Source organism: Plectropomus leopardus, chromosome 5, assembly GCF_026936395.1.
Source record: "Plectropomus leopardus strain MGB_pleo_1.0 chromosome 5, ASM2693639v1, whole genome shotgun sequence".
NCBI lineage: Eukaryota > Metazoa > Chordata > Actinopteri > Perciformes > Serranidae > Plectropomus > Plectropomus leopardus.
The window spans coordinates 17,620,702-17,638,376 of record NC_142180.1 but is presented as its reverse complement, the minus strand read 5'-3'; the positions used below and the strand labels follow the sequence as shown (position 1 = coordinate 17,638,376).

General features: G+C 37.2%; 1 protein-coding gene across 1 annotated transcript; it reads left to right on the top strand.

Moving 5' to 3' along the window:
• Positions 1 to 904: 904 nt before the first annotated feature.
• gipc3 (GIPC PDZ domain containing family, member 3) lies at positions 905 to 17,662 on the top strand. Its single transcript, XM_042484095.2, has 6 exons — positions 905 to 1,283; positions 5,739 to 5,924; positions 6,037 to 6,217; positions 13,013 to 13,122; positions 13,671 to 13,752; positions 15,642 to 17,662. Exons 1-6 carry the CDS (start codon positions 996 to 998, stop codon positions 15,791 to 15,793), a joined length of 999 nt encoding a protein of 332 aa, XP_042340029.2. The 5' UTR covers positions 905 to 995; the 3' UTR covers positions 15,794 to 17,662.
• The last annotated feature ends 13 nt before the right edge of the window (positions 17,663 to 17,675 follow it).

Here is a 17,675-nt window from a genome sequence, read left to right as displayed (position 1 = left end):
TTTTACAGTGTCTTAGCATTATTTCCATCAATTATATGTCCAATTTTAGACATTCCATCATTTCACAAGTCATTTTTAAATTGCATAGTTACTGAGGGTAAATTGCATCAAATTTAATGTAGGATACAAAGTGACCTATGTTCTTGGATTACAAAATAGGTTCAGTTTTTTTTTTTTAAATTGCCCCTTTTATACACAAACTGTCTATCATTGTTTCTAGGGATTCGTGTATATGCTATCTATTATTATTTTAAGGGCCTTCCTGTCATGTGTACACATATTTTAGTACAGTAACTGATATTTAAAAACTTTGAAGGAACAAAGAGCGGCGTGAATTAAACATTTGTTAAGCGACTTTAACTAGCATCTCCTGTATCTGTGTGCTGTCTGTGGGGTCAAAAAGGTCAGTGCATCACCAAGGATTCACCCCAGCAACAGCCAATTTCATTCAACGAGGCCAGCGAAGGGGGAGCACCTTGCTCCCTACCCAAAGATATCATCTTACCTGTAACACTGGGACATTGTCTGTGGCCATCTCCAAGCAGCCCACTTTGGAAATCATTTTGCAGATGTGCTTGGTGTTTTCACACTTCATGGAGATGTTCACATATTCAGGGACATATATGTCTCGCAGCCAGACTGATATAAGGGATTAGAGTCTTAACCATGTCATGTGCATGAAGAAACCTGTACCTGATGTGTTTTGTTTGTGTTCTCTGTGCGTGAGCTGCCAGAGGCTCAGGTGTAACACATACAGTCCTCCACTCAAAGGGTGTTGAGTTTCCACTCAGCAGGGTCTGGCTGGCCTTTTCCAGCTACTGTTACCAGGCTACTCTCATCACTAATTCATCTGCTCTCCTCACCCCAAAGCTCTTGGTGACTATTTGGTTGGGTGGTTGGTCGGCTAAGCGGGAGGAAGGACAGAGTGTCTTGCTTTGCCAGAGCAGTGCACCATCAGGGCTCCCACAGGAGCACCAAAACTGAACTGGGGCCTGATGCAGAACGGGGAGGCTATGAGCCCGCAGGACACCAAGGCAGCAGGGGCCGAGGCCATTGAGGAGCAGAAGGCCCAGAGCCAGAATCAGGGGTGTATGGAGCCCACAGCGCCTCCTCTTCCTCCTCCCTCACCACCACCACTGGGGCCACCAGAATACCCGAGGCCGAGGCTCATCTTCCATACCCAGCTGGCTCACGGGAGTCCCACAGGCCGCATCCATGGATTTACCAATGTCAAGGAGCTGTACGCCAAGATTGCTGAAGTGTTCAGCATCTCCCCCTCAGAGGTATGAAACAAACTATACATGTCAACATAATTCAGCTAATTTGTGGCATTTCCAGTTTTTTGGGAAATAAATAAGACACAAAAAAGGTGTTATTTCTGTCTTGGATTTCTGGTCTGGCAGGCCAGCTGCGAATAGGTGTTAGGTTTCCATCCTAGTATATTTTCCATGATGCACTACTGAAGATCATTTGGCCTCACTACTGTCTGCCAGACTTTGTACTCGCCTGCGCCTTGAACATGATCAATAATGGAAACAAATAACCAGATAATGTTGTGTAGTCAGTAAACACAACACAACAGGATACAGTAATGGTAGTGACTAGGAAAACAAAACTGTACAAAACAAAACTGTATCTATCTGGCCTAACTCAGTCGAAATAATATTATTCAGTGACTTAGTGTTGAAACAGCAAAGGGCAGAATTAATCCCTAAGCTCAAAAAATGCTGGATCCTACATTTTCTATATCAGACACTTTTTTGCCTTGTGAAGGCCTTGATCTTTTAAACACAGTTTGAAATACAAGCTGTTGCTTATAATGCTGTAGTGCCCAAGCCCATCCCAAGATAATCTCCTGATGACATGACAAGTTTTTTGTTTTGTTTTTCTCAGACTAGACAAAGCTCCTCCAGATAAGACACTGGAAAACAAGAATTTCCATGGTCTGACCAATACTCCACATGACTGGTAAACTGACCTTTGTGTGTAAAAATGGAGTTCCCATTTAAAAGTCTCCAAGAAGTAAAATTGCCATAAATATTTTGAGTAAAGCTGTAATAAGAGACTGAATTGTCTGTGTTTTAGTGCCATTAAGTAGTAAATTTCAGGTGATTCCTATTTCCAAATCACATGCGTAAGTTTCTTTTGGATACTAGGGGGACATATGAAATGGGGGGTTTGGGGATTCCCTGCCAGAATGGTTTTGGTGCCTCAAACACTTACTGTACTACACCCTGGTAATTTTTTATGCATCAATTTGTGTCTTTTTTACTTCAATTTATTGTCAAAATAAAATCGTTTGCCACTTTAATGTCTTTATTAGGGAAAACACATGAATGTGTCCTGAACTCTACTAAAAATGGTTATACAACAATATGAGAATAAGCAATTAACCCATTTAATCATAGCACTGAAGGGGATCAGAGGCATGGTTTGCAGTTAGGTTACAGCAGGAAGCTGCACAAGGCCAGAATCCTTGAAAAGAAGTCTAGTCACCAAACCTTTAGTAGGTCAGGGCTGGCTGAACCAGACTGCAGCCTGATACTGTTCTCAATACTCAACAAAGCCAAGGCCACAGGCTGACCCAGGTGGATGTCACAGAAACACTTATTAATGCCAACACTTCATTTTTGTTTGTCAAACATGCATTTAAATGAGTTTTATCCAGAGCAGCTAGAGATAGATGCAAAAGTAGAGTGATCAAGACAGTGTAGGAGGAAATTAAAATTGAAAGACTAGCAGGACTTTAGTAGTCTAGTAAAACCATCCTGATGACATAAACTCAAAATTATGTTTCTCTCTCTGTATCAGTCTGGTCTCGCTGCCACCCCAAACTTTCAGGGGGTGGAGGTTACTCACTTTGACAGACAGATGTCAGCAGTAGTCTTCTACTACACAAATGTGTTGTCAGTTAGACAGTAACTGTCTAAAAATATCATTTATTTATATTTACCATTTGGATGAGATATGTTCCTTGTCTACAGTAATTCCCACAAGGTTTTCTGGTTTGCTGGTGTTGCCAGCATTGTTATATTGGCATTTCTCATTCAGCAACCAGCTGCCTCTGGACTGCTGAATATCAACTGACAGTGTCCTTGTTGTCTGTCCGAAGCCTTGTGAACACCGATCTGCATGGCCGTGATCCCTTGCTTTGTAGCCCCTCATATCTGCTCTTCCATTAGTGTAATCAGTGGCGAAACAATAATGAACATTGGATTTGTACTGCAAAATATCTTCTTCATCACCAACACAGCCAACAGAAAAATGGCAAAAAAGTATTTTCCTCTGAGAAACTCTGAGAGTGCATTCTCTTTTTCTTGTTTAATTATTGTTATTGAGTCTATTTCTGAATTAACTTCACTTATTGTGTGTTTACTCTACTAACGTTAGAGTTTGCACTTGTTGTTAAGGGAGCCGCCGTCTGCAAGCAGCTTCCTGCATGCTACATCATCATCTTCAATGCAGTCCCTGATTGGCTGCTTACATTTTCAAAAACATTGGGGATCCCTGATTGGCTCAAGTGGATTGCAAGCTCTGCAAAGTGTTTGGGGTGGCATAAGAGACCATAGGAAATAGTTTTTCTGTTTTGTGCACATTTAATTTAACATTGGTTTACTGAAATAAACTGTGGTTGTTTTTGCAATTTAGTACTATATAAGAATGATAAAAACAGTTAAAGCTTTTAAAAAAATGTAAGTAATAATAATGGTGTCCATGTGCAGTTTGCTGCTGTTCTGCATGGATCTCCAGTTTATTATGGTAAGAGAGCAATAAATAGTTAACATTGGCCTTATCTTATACTTATCAGGAGCGTTCTGAAGGCCATCATGAAGGTTTTTCCTATCAGTGTGTCACTGCCTATTGAACATAAATGACAGGAGATGAAGCGATCTAGACCGATGTATAGGAGCTAACCTTGATGATCTTATCAGGCAACTCCCAGCCATGATTGTGTTTTGTGTTGGTGTTTCCTTATGTTATGCAAGATCCAGTTCCTGTAAAATGTCTACTTCAGGAAAAATTGTCAGCATATGTTCATAAACACATGATAGCACATCACGTGAAATAGCCACTCTTACATACTTTAATGATAACTTTAATTCATCTGGTGCTATTTTCACTGTAAAAATTAAACAGAAAATTTTATCCAAAATGACTTGCAACTCAGACGTTCTTGTTCAAATTGAATAAGAAACTCTAAATTCCTGTGAATGTGTTTTTCTTTTTACACACATATGCAAGCCGTGTGGTAACTTGGTGGGCTGCTCAGGGTATACTCTGCCAAGTGTGTGCTGGGGTAATCTCCAGCTGTCCTGAAGGAAAAAGCAGTTTAGATAAAGGAGCCTTACATTGTAACAAATACATAATGAAAAATCTTTAAATGTTGAAATAGTTAAGTTTTTGTCATATTAGCCTGATGCTTCTTGAGAAAGTCGAAGTCTAAAGTCTAAAACAGAAGACTTGAATAATTACTAAACGCATTTTCTTGTCTTGCATACTGTGTTGTGAAATTAAGGCATAATTAATATAATAGTTGATTTAATGGCCTGCAGTCACAATTCAAGATACAAGACTCTCTATGGGAAACATCAGGCAATTAAGTGGTGTTAATGAAAAGAACAGCAGTTTCCTTCACCTCCTGTGGACTGAGCAGCAGCAGCATAAAGTTACAGTACAACTAGATGCCAAAGAAGACCTTGGACTGCAGTCAGACTGTTCCACCTGCCAAGAGAACTACTATGAGCAATATCTTACATCATGAGCTCCAAGTGAGAGGAAAGTTCACCTGGATTATCTTTAATTTCCATTATGGATCATAAAGTCAGCTTGAACTTTAACCTCAGGTTTCAGGATACAAAATAAAAAGACTTCTGCAAAAACAAAAGCTATTTAAAAAAAGCAAGTGTTAACCACATTTGCTCTAACATATGGCTGATATTAGATGGCGTTATCCTGACATTTACTAACATCTGATGACCTCTTGATTTTTCTGGGGAAAATGGTCTTTAATCATAAGTATCAGTCAGCTAATTATCATTTTCAATCAATAATTCAACCACTAACCTTTGAAAACAGCCATGATTTAATCTTTTAACTGTTAAAACAAAGAGAAGCATGTCTAACCAAATAGTATTTGTGCTGTTACTGACTTAACAGTGGATGAGTTGTCACATTCATTACTCATTACAAAATGGTCAAAAGCAAGATCAAATTGTTGGCTCTGCTGCCCTCTGCTGCCCAATCTCTATAAAGCACAGCTGAGGGAATTATGCTAGGCTCCATTTGCTTTTGTAATAAAAGATTTAGATTTAGAATAGATTTATTGTAAAAAGTGGGAAATTATTGTTGTATTTTTAAGTCATATTATAAAAAGTGATTTTATAGTGATGAAAAATCTGTTTCTTATCGAGTACATACTCAAAGTCTTCGCCAAAAGTAAACTGAAGTCAAAGCAAATTATTAAAATGTTATTGACAGTATTTTAAAAGTAAAATAGTATATAAATGAATAATGGGCTTTTAAAGATTTAGAAGACACTTAATGTAATGTTGTAATGTGTTCAATATTTCTAAATAGAAAACTCCTTTACTAAAGAGTGTAGACATCATGTTATAAACTGTCTGATATCTCAGTAATATATCATTTGTGTTTCACATTTGCATGGGTGTTCAAGATATTGTATTTTGTTCAGTTATTAGCAAAAGCAAGTACATTTTTAGTTCATTTCCTCCCCTTAGATCCTGTTTTGCACCCTCAACTCCCATAAAGTGGACATGCAAAAGCTACTTGGGGGACAGATCGGACTGGAAGACTTCATCTTTGCTCATGTTAGGGGAGAAACCAAGGAGGTGGAGGTGACAAAGACAGAGGATGCATTGGGCCTCACTATCACAGACAATGGCGCTGGTTATGCCTTCATCAAGGTAAACAACTGGCAGAGCTTAACAGGCTGAGCACTGTCTGTCATCTTAATTTGTAGAACGCTCCTACTGGGAATCTAGGCACATGTGAAACTTTTCAATGTGTTTTTTTCAGAGGATAAAAGAAGGCAGCACCATAGACCGGCTGAAGACAGTATGTGTTGGCGACCACATTGAGGCTATCAATGACCAGAGCATTGTAGGCTGTCGACACTACGAGGTGGCTAAGATGCTAAAAGAGCAACCTAGAGGCATACCCTTCACTCTCCGCCTGGTGGGGCCCAAGAAGGCCTTTGGTGAGTGGAAAATATTTCTCTGTGAATGGGCTTCACTGACATGTGCAGAACAGATTAAGGCTGGAAATTCTAAATATACACTCCCAAAACTGGTCAAAAATGGCAGTGAAAGTGAACACAATATTATTTACAGATGGGGTTCACTTTGCAGTACATTTCTGCTTATGGTAGGCAGGTTGCTCTTAACAAACGGTTTCACACATATCTGGAATACCTTATTTGTCTATATGACACTGTGCTTATGTACCAAGAGGTGCTACAGGGATGACATTTATTTGTAGGCAAACATAGGGTAAACATCACCCTGCTTCCCTAAACAAATAGCTAATAGTATTTTTCCATTGGATTTTGGGTTCCAGCTGAAAATAACCTCTGTGGCAAACAAGGGTTTAGGAAACCTTTTGTTCAGCAAGATAATCATCATACATTAACCCCACTTTTATGATTTTTGATGCGTAAATAGAATTACCAGAGGTAAAAAGCTAATATTGGACCATAAATGAACTACACCATGGTTGCATGACCTCATTGTCACTACCACAACAAGACTGTGAAGCCATGTTTAGTATGCCAACACTGTCTCATTCAGGCACTTGTTAGCAACTGCCTATTTTAACCCTGTAAAAGGGTATAGAAAAAAAAAAAAATCACCCATGCAAGAGTTATCATGAATGTGGAAATTTGCTATAAAGTCCAAAACTGTCTTTTTTTTAACCAGAGTGTAAACATGTTTATTTTTCTGTAAAGTTGAGCATTTTGAGCCCCAAGATCATTGCATGTGTTAACCACAGACCTTATTTCAGGCATTTAACCAAAAACCCATGCAAAAAACCATTTAACTTGAGATGAGAGAATCAAGAGTGTAAAAATATCAACCGGGTTTCAGGACTCATTCCTGCAGCACTCTGCACACATTTGTTAAAAATATATTAGTATCATTCCACCCAGATCCCCAACCCTGTAAGCACTCACATTCTGCAGTATAAATAAATGATAGGATGAAAATGGTCAGGGCCAAGGTAGGCTGGCATTGTAACCGCGCAGTTGACCCTTTTTTCGCTGCCATATTGCTGTATTTAAAACTCTGAAAACCTATCTTTGGCTGTTTATCCTCATTCACCCTATTGAATAGTGCATGCAACACTGATTATATCCACTGTATGGCGCTGCTGTGGATAAATATCATTGTCTAAAAACTGTGGAAAAAAACATAAGTGACTCGGTGCTGCACAGTAAGAGCAAACGTCCAGGTAAGAAAAAAAATCTTTTCACATATAATTTCTAGACCCTCTAACAATCTTTCAATATTTTAGTTGAAGGAAATAAATTTTATACTAAAATATATATCTACGATTCCTCAGAAAACTGGGTTGACCACTCGGTTGAGTTGCCAGTTTGGGGTAAACAGTTTAGCTCAAGTCGCAAATTTCTCATTTTGTTTTCTAATCATTGCTACTCAGTTTGTAGGCTACACAGACATAATAAACATTAAAATGTTCATCTATTTATCAGGATTCATAATGTGTAAATATCTAACTGTGGCTTTTGTACTTTTAAGGATAACGCTGTCTAAACCCACCCATGCAGGTCTGGATAGCAGATTAGCGCCATTCATTTGAATGGTGAGCACTGTTTTTGAATCAATGGTCACAGCTCAAAAAATATACCGTGTATCATACAGTTTTGATATTTATATGGTATGAATCATTTCAATTCTACAATTTTACGCACACAGGCCTACTCCCTCTCCCTCTATCTTACACACACACACACACACACACACACACACACACACACACACACACACACACACAGATGCAGCTACTCAAAGCTAGCTAGATGGGTACATTTTTGTAACTCCTATGAACGGAACAACAACAAGCGGTGCTTTGTTGCATACCACCAGAAGTGAATGCAGGTGTTTGATAGGGTGATAGTGTCACACTCTGTTGTTTGGTAAGCAAGTTAGACAAGTGTGATGTGGAAATATGAAGCCTGTTTACATCACTGTTCATAAATTATCAGTGAATTTCGGTTCACAGTGAATAACTAAGCATTGTTGGTTGTATTTGATTTCAATGAAATGCATTGTTGGTTTTAAAAGTATTTATATATAAGTTAAGAAATATATTTGTTAAATTTATGAAAGGTTATTTTAACAAATTCTACTCTCTGTGATATTTTTAAATGAAAAAAACTAAACATTTTGTTGCAGAAATGAAAAAAATCCATTCATGCCCAGAATTACCCTAAACAGGCAAGTCAACCAGCTGGTTGACCTGCATATCTGCTTCCTGATTGGGTAATCTGAAAAATAAATCTAACAACAAATAATTTTTTGCAAATGTATTTCTTAGTGTGGAAGTCAAAGGATTAACAACCAGGAACTGACACTGGGAGTGACATGAAATGATACTGGGTGGATATAGGAATTAAGTTCAGGGAAAAAGAAACATTTCATGTCATTGTTATCCTAAGATCTCAGATCTGAGTCAAGGGTGGAGCTGGGATTTGGCTGGGATTTGTAACACTGACTATTAATGTCATTAGGGCCAGGAGCTGCCCTTAGGGTATATTTTTCACAATAGGAGTAGCCATGCAAGCTGAAGCACCAACAGCTTAGACCTCAGAAGGCTTCTGTGGTCCACAGTTGGCCCGAGTAGTTGATGGATTTTTAGCTTTCTCCAGTACATTTTCATATATCATCAGCCAAACATAAAGCACAGACAGGAACACTTTAGAGAGTACTGGCTGTCTGCCAGTGAGTCTGGACAAGTCGTTAAACTTAGCAGCTATAATTAATTGACTGGTATTATGGCGATGGCTGTTAAGTTTCAGCCCAATGGATCCTATGTGACAGTAGATGCTCTTAAATGACTCTGCAGGGATGGTTAAGTGAGAAGGATTTCAGCTTGACAATCACATCAAATTAAGTCTGAGCAAAACATAAAAACTGTCTTTGCTATAGGTACATCCAGCTCTTTATTGTAAACAGACTGACTATAAATTACTGAGGAGAAATTTGAAGTACTTTGTTAAAAATGTTTGTGAAAAAAAAAAAATCAACACCTTAAATTGAGTCAGTGAAATAAATTTTCATTCTCAATCATGTACAGACAAAATTAAAAAGGCTTATGGGATTTTTCAAAACCACAAGAGAAACCGAGGCTCTATCAAAAGTAGTTACTGCACAGCAATGCATTTCAATATTTAAACTTTTTTTTGGAGCTTATAATTCAACTGCAGGCATAAGACATGCAGAAAAAAAGCAAAGCATAATTTTGCAGTCACACAGAAGTCAGTGCCAAAGAAACTGTACTATAAATATTTGATCCAAATGTACTTGTTGTACTTTCAACATTGCTAGAGAGCCTGACAGGCAGTTACATATACATTTCCACTATTAATCTGACAGGAATAAAAATAGATAAGCAAATGTATGTGGTTAAAGTTACCTTTTTTCCAGCTAAATCTTGGTATTGTGTTTATAATATATTATATATTAACTTGTATATTCATATTTAAATTTAGACTGAGGAAATATTTTTGGTATCTTTTTAAACAAAAGTTCACATTTAAGTTTATTTTATCAAAAAAGTACAATGTACTGAAGTTTGAACCTGTGACCTTTTGTCAACTTATTCTCTTTTACCACAAGGGCGTTTTTCTCCCTTTTCCTTTCCAAGAAATGTTTTACCTGTCAAATCACTATAAGTATCTTATTTATTGCATCTGGTTTAGAACATGGAAAAGAAATAAAGGAAGCCTCCTCTTCTGTGTAGATATATCTGTCCACAACTTCACTTATCAGACAAGAAACCAAATCCATAGTTAATGAGCTAATTTCCTCTTAACAATCAGCATTTCATAGTTTTTTGTCACCATGCCCACTGATGTCATTAACTGGTAGCAAAATAGTTGACAAAATAATCTCAACATGAGATCTACTTAACTGTACCCTTGCTTCTGGAGCTTTTGACAGTGGGAGTTGTTCTTAAGATTGAGTTTGCTAATTTAATATCAATATTTAGATGTTCTCATCCAAACTAACTTCAAAGTTTTGACTTGTGAGCTGCTGTGGTCAAGACAAAGAACAAACTGTCAAATTCAACAGAAATCACACATTTTAGAACATTTTAATGCAAATGACCTTAAATCACATGTGTAATATCAAACCACAACCTGGTACTAGAATCAGCACCAGGGTAAATAATCCACGCTGTAGCTTTTCTGTGGTTTAACAGGTATAGCAGTTTAATATCTGGTGTAAGTGATAAGCACAGCAGTTAAACAAGTTCCCTCATTTCTCTGTATAAACCTGTCAGTCACAATTTTCATGAGTGCATATTAAACTTCTTAATAATTGAAACACACACACACACACACACACACATACACACAAGCACACACACAATGGCTTAATGCCAAATCCTCATACAACGAATTAGATTTCATGTGCAAAATGATTTATTACACTAATCAGAATGTAACAGAGCTGAGACATCATTATGGTCTGACATGTCAGAAACATAAGAGACAGAATATGAGGTGCACAGAGTGAGGGGGATTCGCATTGGTAGTTCAACATTCAGAGGGAACTTTTCTGTTATTGTCTCAAAGATTTTAAATGTAGATGCAGTTGCACAGTCATAATGCACATGTTGAAAAACATCATCCTTGTGATGAAAATTTAACCTGGCAAGACTAAGTGGCAAGAGTTAAAACCAGAGATGTAGACTTGAGTCACATGACTTGGACTTGAACAGACTGGCATCACAAATTAGCTGAATTTGGACTTGTCTCAACAAAATCAAAAAAAGACTTGCAACTTGACTTGTACTATAACACAAGTGACTCGTACCTTGAGCTCTTTCACTTAAAAATAATCGATACTTTCCACCAAGTCCAAAGATAAAACATAATTATTTATTTACGTTATTTAAAAAGTGCTACAGTTTAATTCATTTCCTGAAACAAAAAATATAAACGGTATTAATTCCCCAAAGGGTAATTCTCCACATCCACTTTGTTTGAACTAATTCCACAGCATCCACAGCAAGTTGCAGGAGAGAGCCACGATGAATATTACTGAGCTCCAGTTTGAGCTTCCAATTTGATTTATCTACAAAAACTATGGTCAGCAATTGATTTGTACTGTGCCAAACATGATGTTTGAAAATTTCAAACAGACGCACAACTACTTACAAACAAACTTATTTTAACATGTAGAAAACAATATAAAAAGCATTCATGATTTTTGTGAATTCAATGTATTATAACTCTGTTGTTAAAATGGCATTGCATTTGGTGAAGAAACTTCACCAACTACTTCAAGTCACAATTACAAATTCAAGTGTGCAAGTGTATAAATTTCCAGTTGCAATATGTGGTATGTGTAAGCTCCAAGTATCATATCACAAATCTACGCTATTAAGATCATCGAATCAAATTGAGTGTATATATAACATTTTCAGTTTCAGTTTTTAAGATCTCATGAAGTATCCCACATCGAGACAAACAGCAGTTGCTTCCTGAATTTTAGTCACCCACACTGTTAGTGTGACGTAGCTGATGCTGATCTCTGACATCCCACAGGAAGGGGACAAGGCCCTCTTTGTAATTAGTGATTTATTATTGAAAACAGATGTGCGTTTTCATGCAGACCCTGAGAATCAAACTTTAGCATTCTATTTGCCATGATAAGACTATGTTTTTCAACTGGTGTCTATACCAAATATTCATCCAGTAGCTGGTAAAATAGTTCACTCTTAAACAGGAAATCTCAACTTCATCATGTCACTGAAAGAAAAGTCACAGTCCACAGAATACAGTCTGTGTCTATGTGATAGATGTTGACATATTTAATTGTTATGTGAAGGCTTTGAGATGCTGGTGGCACTAGAACTGGAAAGTAAAAGGTTCACCAAAGTCAATAAGATTCATCCTCAAATATTTCACTTTGGACCTTGGACCAAATATTTCACTTTTGACATTAGTCATCCCTAGAAAGAAAACAGACATGATGCAGTGGCAACATTTTTTCTGGATCACAGCAGCTGTTCTACAGACAGCATTGTCATTGCTAACACAAAAAAAAGTTATATAGCTTGTCTTTTAAATGGAAGGTAGATGAAATGGGAAATGGAAATCCATGATTCACATTATTACAGAATAATGACTTTACTGGAACTTTAGAAATATGCTAATAATAAAGCATCAAGTTTATGGTTTGTGTTATAAAACTTGATTTGCTACAACACTGATCTTTGTGTAGATGGAGCACACCGCCACAACAAACTACACACTGAACTTGCTCACAGTGTGTGTAACAATGATTTCTTATTTTACCATACACAGAGAATTACTTATTAAAACAATATGTCATGCTTTCAAACTAGCAGCAGAAGATGGGTGTCCTCAGGTAAACTAAGGACACTACCTATAAATCATATATTAGTTAAAAATAGTTGAATGGTAAGTCATTCCTGAGAAAGGAAGTACACACCAGAACAAGGGAATGGGAATTATTATGCATTGCTTTTGTCTATATCTTTTACAGGAAAAAATGACTATGTGGGAAGAACTTTTGGTTTTTATATTATATAAGAAATGGAAGTTAGCAGTAAGCGTAACAATAGTTAAACAGACGGAGGAAGGATTGAGAGACCAACGGGCTGAACAATGCTGTGTCAAAAACATGTTGCAGCTAAACAAAATAAAAAAATCCCACAGATTGTCTTGTTAATTTGATTAATGGTTAGCATCCTGTTTGTTTGTTTGTGTACATGTTGTTAGATATGATTGGGATGAGGACCAGAGCACCAAAATCTAATGAGGGCAAGATGGTGAATGGCAGGGAGACGCTGCGTCTTCGCTCCAAGGGTGCTGCTACAGTTCAGGAAGTGGTAAGTTTCACACGCTCTGCTGGACAATGACCGCTTAAGTTGTACTCAGGGACATGTACACACAAACACAAACACAAACACAAACACACACACACACACACACACACACACACACACTGAACTGTTACAGATTTTTTCGAAAATGTCTCCTTGTCTAAATTATTGTAGATTATTTTTATTTTGTCTAAACTTTTCTTTGATTTGGGGTTTTTAGATATGCTGATGCTAAAAGCTTTAATTTCCACATGGGATTTTAAATAACTGAAACTACCCAAACTAAAATTAACACCCCCACTTGACTTTGGTCAAATTTAGACCACTTTACAAACAGTGAACTTGTACCAGTAATACTCAGTTCAGTCTATGAACTGTGATATATTTATATAACATAAAGATAAGTGATAAACAATAGCTGGAGATATGCTTAGCTCTAATATGGGTTGGCATGAGCAGTTATGCTCTCACAGAGTTTGTATCACCATATTTAGAGTGAGAACACTACTAAATTTGCACTGACACCTCTATGTTTTTCCTATCCGCTCTGCCAGCAGAATGAGTTTGAAGAACGAGCCACTAAGAAAGTGGATGACCTGCTGGAGAGCTACATGGGTATCAGAGATCTGGAGCTGGGTAAGACCACCCACATAAAATCTTAAAATAGACATCACCTTTGAATGTAAGGATGTGAGCCATTGCTGAACGGATGTTCACATACATATCTGATAGTCAGTGGGGTTTACAGTAGATTGCTTCACTCATCACCACTCTGGCATGCTGAGAAAAGTCAGCCCACTTCAGCTGTGGAAACATTCCTCAGAATTTGTACTTGCCACAAATATTCTACAGTGATGAAAAGAACCTCAGGGGAGTTATCAGTGCTTTTTAGAAAAAATTATTATATCTATTTAACGCGGTAATTTAGTATTTTTGGAGAACTTCCCTCAACATTTTGGAGCTTTGAGTTCCTGCATTTGTCTAGTTTTCTAGCACTTGGTGCTTTGAGGTGGACAAAGCAATAATGATAGTAATATAGTTATTATTAGCACTGCTTTTACCATGCTTTCATCTGCATCCTCACAGTGTTCATCTTCCTACTGATGAAGTTTGCTCTGTTTTCATGCAATGTCATTTGATGCTTTACTGAGAAAACCACCTTCTGAGCAACACTATAAAAAGAGGTTGAAATCTTCAGAAAAAGTGACAAAGTGGATCTTGAAGCAATTTTTTTTCTTTCTTAGATCAAGAATAATTTTTACAGTCTGTAAAAATAAGTGTCAGCTGACAGACGAAAGCAATTGGCAGCATCATTTGGGGGCAGTTAACTTTCATCTCTACATATCACATCAACTGAAAAAAAGAGTTAAAGTTGTGTGTGTTGTACGTAGTCAGTACTGGTGAAAGGCTTCGCCACGTTTAAGGTCCTAGGATGTATCAGGAATTTGAGTGGCACACATACTTAACATTGTCAATGGTATGAGTCTGCACTTTCCCAGACTTCCAAGGCAAATGGCCTGATTTACTAATGACCTCATGTGGATGACTTTTCAATCTGCTCTTTCCCTGTTGAATGCCTGCAACTGACCCCTGTGAAAAAATAGGCTTTATTGCATATTTTTACCTAAATATTGTGAAGGGTTACTTTCAAAAGGATGGTGGGAAAAGTACTTGAAAATATGATTTACTCTCATAGACAGTTTGTTTTGAGAAACTAAATAAGGTTGTTAACAAACATCTGTTGTTGGTTTAATGCAGCAACACTCAGACATATTTCATGCATCATTGGGGATTTGAGCCATTTCTTCACTCAGATATATTCAGGCATATAGAAATATGGCCATACAACTATTTTCTGACTCTTTTTGCAGTCTTGTTGTTTGAGCAAAGTATATACATCCTGAGATAGTGCTGACACAATGTGAGCAAACTGAAATAGTCTGAAAAATTTGAATTTTAAATTTAATTTTGCCAACTGATTAACTGAATCCCTTTGCTTTGTTATTTGTACAATAAAAAAACCTGTTTTGGGGAGGTTGTAAGCATCTCCTGTGCATGAAAAAGCATGCTGTGTCCATTTCATGTTTTCAAAAGCCCCCATACAATTTTTTAAAAAGATTACTATGGAAGATGTTACTCAAACATAGGCAATACTTAAGAGTCCAATAAAAGTATAGTAATTGCTGAATAATATTTTGATCCATATTATCAGTGGTGGCAGTTTATAAATACTGTGTGACATCATCAAGGTTTCCAGATCCTCAGAGCCATCCAGGCAATAGCCAATATATTCACCATCATCTAATAGAAAGCAATTAAGCTTGTCAATCACATAATTAACTGGCTTATTTAATGAGGTAAAGGACTACTATAGTATGTCAAAATCAATTTTTGGTGCCTGTTGTTTGAGGTTTGGCTGCTGAGAAAAAAATCCTTCTTGCTGCAGTCAAAACCTACCAGCATTTGGCTATAGCTAACCCTGGATTGATAAAAGTCTGTCCTGTCCTATCCCTTCTTTTCTGCAGCAACCACCATTGTGGAAGCAGGCAAAGACAAGAAGAACCCAGATGACTTTGCAGAGGCCTTGGACTCAGTTCTGGGAGATTTTGCTTTCCCTGATGTGTTTTTGTTTGATGTATGGGGAGCTATTGGAGATGTCAAGAATGGTAGAATGTAGACATTTATCATAAACACTATAGCAAGAAAGTGAGAGCTGTGTCCCTGATACAACTGGGGAATAAAAGCTATAATAGAGAACTTCAGCAATCCCATAAATGAATTAGCATGTCAGCACCTCCAGTTCCCTCATCTCAAAGTCAGTGGGTACTTTGAATGGGTTTTGGGTTGTAAGCCTGGTTAATACAAGTTTGAGAGACTTTCACATTTTGTTCTACAACATAAAACACATCAGTAAATACCCCACTCACTCGTGAACTTTGAAGTTTTTATGTGTCTTTAAAATGGTGGTTGCTAAAAAGTAGCGAAATGAGACTACAGTACATCATCATGCAGAGCTGCGACGAAAATGCCTTTACAGCCTCATAGCTGTGGCGATACATCCATAGTGTTGTTTTTTTATAGCCTAGCATTACCTTTTTACTTCTGGCAATTACCATTAAACCTCAAAAATCCTGAAAGTGGTGTTCATTTTTAGAGATTATCTTGCTGAACAAAACATATAAGTATGATAAACATTTGTTAATCCAAAATTCAGTGGAAAAATCCCATAGGCTTTTTGATGAAGGGTGATGTTAGCTTCCAGGTTGGCCTTCAGAAAAACGTCATCCCTGAGGCACTCTATCGTTCATCACAAACATGACATGTACAGCAATTATTTAACCATTTACCTTTGAAAAGTCAAATTACAATAATTTGCCCATAAGCAGATCATCACTATTAATGGTTCCCTGAATTCTGGCAAATCTTATAAATACCAACATTTAAAGTTCAAATTTAAAATATGATTGCACTGACAGACTCAATAATTGGATTTAAGCATGATAGTGTTAACAGGGAATTGGTTGGTGATCTTGTTAATGGAAACTGTCACAGTAAAATGTGCTGGTTAACACAAATACAGGCTTATTGCCATTCTGATTAAAGATAAAAGTTTATAAAATGTTTTAAGGGCTCTCTCCCCATACATATAGACCATAATGTATAAAGGATATGTAAACAACGAGTCAGGAAACAGCCAGCCATCTAGGAATCAAGGAAGTTAGATAAACTAGTCAGTTCTTTCCTCTGATGAAGGTCCATTGGGAAAAACAGGAGAGGAACATTTTTGGGTCAACCCAGTGTCAGAACAAATTATTGTACTGATCAGTTACCAAGAACCCGTACAAGCTACAGATCTATGTGCATTATTTATAATATATTTTCAACAAGTTGTTACTGTATTTATGTAGCAATGGTTTACTTCGTCACCATCAAGATTGTCATCAGGAAATGGGATCATCTGAGAATGAGATTTAAAGGGGTAATCTCCAGCTGAATGGTGCTGCTCTGCAGTAAATATTTTCCCATATGATTGGTACTTTTAAACAAGCAAGCCCATAATTCCCACAATAAAAAAAAATCCCAAACTAATACAGCGAACATATGTAAACCATTTTCTTGGAGTGCCCTGCAGCAATGCTGCCTGAAAAATGAAGGTCTTCAAGCCTACTAATATCAGAGTAACATTACATATCACTTGCTTCCCACTTTTGCCATAAATTCACAGGAAACCTTTGTGGTTTGTTTCAAATAGAGAATGTAAATACTTGATCAGTTTGTTGCGGTCTTTATACTTCAGTTTCATTGTGCTGCTCTCTCCTTCTGTCTCTGCATTGGAGAATATTTATTTACTGTAAAAAGAAGGAAGCGTGAAACCACATGTTGAAGTTTGGCAGTTATGTTTTCTGGCTCACCATACAGTACAAACAAGGTATAAAGTTGTATTCTTTTGATGCATGGAAGCAAGTAAACACTGAACTGCCAGTTTGACTCGACTTATGGCTACACTGTCTCTGCTACGAGTATTTGTCTGATAGTGATGTTTTCTTTCACACATTGTA

What these genes read in the sequence shown, in the direction of transcription:
- gipc3 (XM_042484095.2), top strand. Translation starts at nt 996, where the DNA reads ATGCAGAACGGGGAGGCTATGAGCCCGCAGGACACCAAGGCAGCAGGG. An exon ending in CTGCTACAGTTCAGGAAGTG is followed by an intron (nt 13,123 to 13,670) that starts GTAAGTTTCACA and finishes CCGCTCTGCCAG; the next exon opens with CAGAATGAGTTTGAAGAACG. An exon ending in TATCAGAGATCTGGAGCTGG is followed by an intron (nt 13,753 to 15,641) that starts GTAAGACCACCC and finishes TCTTTTCTGCAG; the next exon opens with CAACCACCATTGTGGAAGCA.